Raw genomic sequence first — 2881 nt, 5'->3', positions numbered from 1 at the left:
GCCAGAAAAACAGACAGCAGGAAAACAGGCAGGCAGGAGAACAAGCAGCCAGGAGAACAGGCAGGCAGGAGAACAGGCAGGCAGAACAGGTAGCCAGGAGAACAGGCAGCAGGAGAACAGGCAACCAGGAGAACAGGCAACCAGGAGAGCAGGCAGCAGGAGAATAGGCAGCAGGAGAACAGGTAGCCAGAACAGGCAGCAGGAGAACAGGCAGCAGGAGGCCCTCTTACCCACGCAGGCTCCTCCAGGGGACAGCTTGTAGCCCGTGGAGCACTCGCACCTGTAGCTGCCCGGGATGTTGATGCAGTCGGCGTTGCGCTGGCACAGGTTCTCCCCACTGCTGCACTCATCAATGTCTGGGGGGCAGAGCAACACAACCCCGGGCTGTGCAGGGGGGCAGAGCTTCCCCCCATCCTGCCCTCCTCCAGGAGGGGAACAACCTGAACCTGGACTGGACGTGGTACCAACCACCCACCGGGACCCGTCCTCACAGGGCTAGAGGGGCTGGGTGGAGCCCAATGAACTGGAACCCTTGGCTTGGTCCAATTTCCCCCCTTTTTTCTAAGGTTTTACAATAAAAGGATGGGCTTGAGTCACAGCTTAAAAACCTTTTCCTGAAGAATAAGAAAAAATCCCACCTCCCCCCAAAAAAAACAACCAGAAAACCAGGCAGGAAGTGAAATGAAAACCCAGTGAAATGAAAACCCAGTGAAATGAAAACCCAGTGAACTCTGTCCAGCCACTGGATGGTGATTTCCACAAAAATGATGGTCTCCAGAAGGCTGAGAAGATGAGGTCTGAGTGTCCCCGTGGTGCCCTCCCCCCTGGTGCCCCGTGGGGTGGGGAGATGATCCCCCCCAGGCTCCTGTTACCTTCACAGATGAGCAGGATGTTGTTGTAGCTGAAGCCGATGGGACATTCGCACCTGAAGCTGCCGATCTGGTTGATGCAGACCCCGTTGGTGCAGATGGCAGGGATCTCACTGCACTCATCAATATCTGCAGGCAGCACCTCTCAGCACCCCTCAGCACCCTCAGCACCCCTCAGCACCCCGGGAAGGCAGCAGGGAGGGAAGAACCCCCCCCCAATCCCAGAACTTGGAGACTGTTGCCCTTGCTCGTTCTAGAAAGGCAACCAGAGGAAGGGGCCACCAGCCAAGGAGTGGAGCAACCCTGGGAGGGTTGGTTATGGGTCCTGAAGGTCCATGCCAGGCCAGGGACACTCTTGTGGGGCCCCAGCAGAGCCACACAAGTCATGGGAGCCATGGGAATGCTGGCAGACCTGCACAGCATGTGTTGGGAGGGATTCTACTCAGGACAACAACCTTGGCTCCTCCAAGTGTGTCTCTGCAGTAACAGGGACATTTGCCCAGGCTCTAGGACCAGGCTGCAAGTGGGAAGTCCAGGGGGTCACAGACATACTGAGATGGCTCCAGGATCTGTGACTGTGCCCAGCACAAGCCACCAGAAGCCCTGCACTTTCTTCCTGGGAGCAGAAGATGAGCTTTTCTCCTTCCTCTGCAGTCCCCTGGCCCCTCTGCCAAGGCTGGGAGAAGCAGCAATGAACCCATCTGGTGGTTGGACCAGCCAGTCCATCTTCCAGGACTGCAGAACATCCAGAGACAAGCCCCACATCCCAGGAATTTCAACAGCTCCTCTGCTTTTCCATCTCCCAGACCACAACTCTTGGCTCTCAGCAGTGTCCTGCTGCTGCAGGGCCAGTGCTGCTGGCAGAGTGAGGGCCAGGGCTGCCACAGGGCTGGGGCCACCTGCCCACTGGCCACTTGTCACTCCAGGTGGGACAGAGACCAAGGCACATGGCAAACGTGGGCTGGTCCAAGCAGCCCAGCTGCTCAGGACACAAGTTTGAAGGCTTGGCCAGCTGCTCACAGCCAGGTCTGCCACCTCTTTCCATTGTATCTCCTCTGCTTGGGGCTTCATCTACCAAGGGAGGGGAAGGGCAGGAGCTCCCAAGGAGCACAGGGGGAAGGCAGAGGGGCAGGGAGCAGGGCTGGCTCTGCAGGGCCTGGGGTTCTACTCACCAATGGGCTTTCCCGTGTGGATATCGATGATAAACCCCGGGGCCTGGTTCCCACACAGGATCTGGTACTCAGCTGGAAGGGAACAGCAAGGTCATGGGTGGGCAGGGCAGGGTGTGGTGAGGGACAAAGAGGGATGAGGGCCATGGCTGAGTGAGGGCTCTGACAGGAAGGAACTCTTCCTTGTGAGGGTGGTGAGAGCCTGGCCCAGGTTGCCCAGGGAAGCTGTGGCTGCCCCATCCCTGGCAGTGTTGAAGGGCAGGTTGGATGGGGCTTGGAGCAACCTGGGCTGGTGGGAGGTGTCCCTGCCCATGCAGGGTGTGGGACTGGATGACCTTGAACGTCCCTTTCCACCCAAACCAGTCTGGGCTTCTATGATTCCCTGGTTTGCTGGGCTCACTCCACATCCCTGCTGTGCCCAACACTGGCCCTTCCAAAAGCAGCTCAGTGCAAAGAAGGTTGACACAGACATGGAGGGACCTCCTAGACAGGACACACAGCATCACACTGTGCCACCCTGTGTGGGACCTGTGCAGCCCCACGGGCCAGAGCTGAGCAGAGGGTTGGTGTGTGCAGGCACCTGGCAGGACATGCAGGAAGTTCTGACATGCAGGAAACCCCACGAGAAGCTGTTTGCTTGGAGCAACCTGGGCTGGTGGGAGGTATCCCTGGCCATGCAGGGAGGGGGGACACTCACGGCTGGCTGGGGTGGGGCAGGGCTCGCAGGGCTTGTTCCAGGCCTTGCCAATGTTGTAGGAGCAGCAGCACATCTTCTTGGTCATGTTGAAGGACAACTCGTTCTCACACGTGTCGTTGTAGTTGCGGTAACAGACGCCCCTCCCC

At 58.5% G+C, this 2881-nt stretch overlaps 1 protein-coding gene across 1 annotated transcript in view; it reads right to left on the bottom strand.

The window, feature by feature from the left end:
* FBN3 (fibrillin 3) overlaps positions 1-2881 on the bottom strand; it is an 89535-nt gene that overhangs the window by 14929 nt on the left and 71725 nt on the right. Inside the window, 4 exon segments of the mRNA XM_010004494.1 lie at positions 231-356; positions 873-998; positions 2042-2113; positions 2736-2878. Of these exon segments, the coding sequence (XP_010002796.1) occupies positions 231-356; positions 873-998; positions 2042-2113; positions 2736-2878 (467 nt within the window).

The sequence above is a fragment of the Chaetura pelagica genome, unplaced genomic scaffold, assembly GCF_000747805.2.
Source record: "Chaetura pelagica isolate M959 unplaced genomic scaffold, ChaPel_1.0 scaffold439, whole genome shotgun sequence".
NCBI lineage: Eukaryota > Metazoa > Chordata > Aves > Apodiformes > Apodidae > Chaetura > Chaetura pelagica.
Note: the sequence above shows the minus strand (reverse complement) of the source record. Positions and strands in the feature narration are given on the sequence as shown.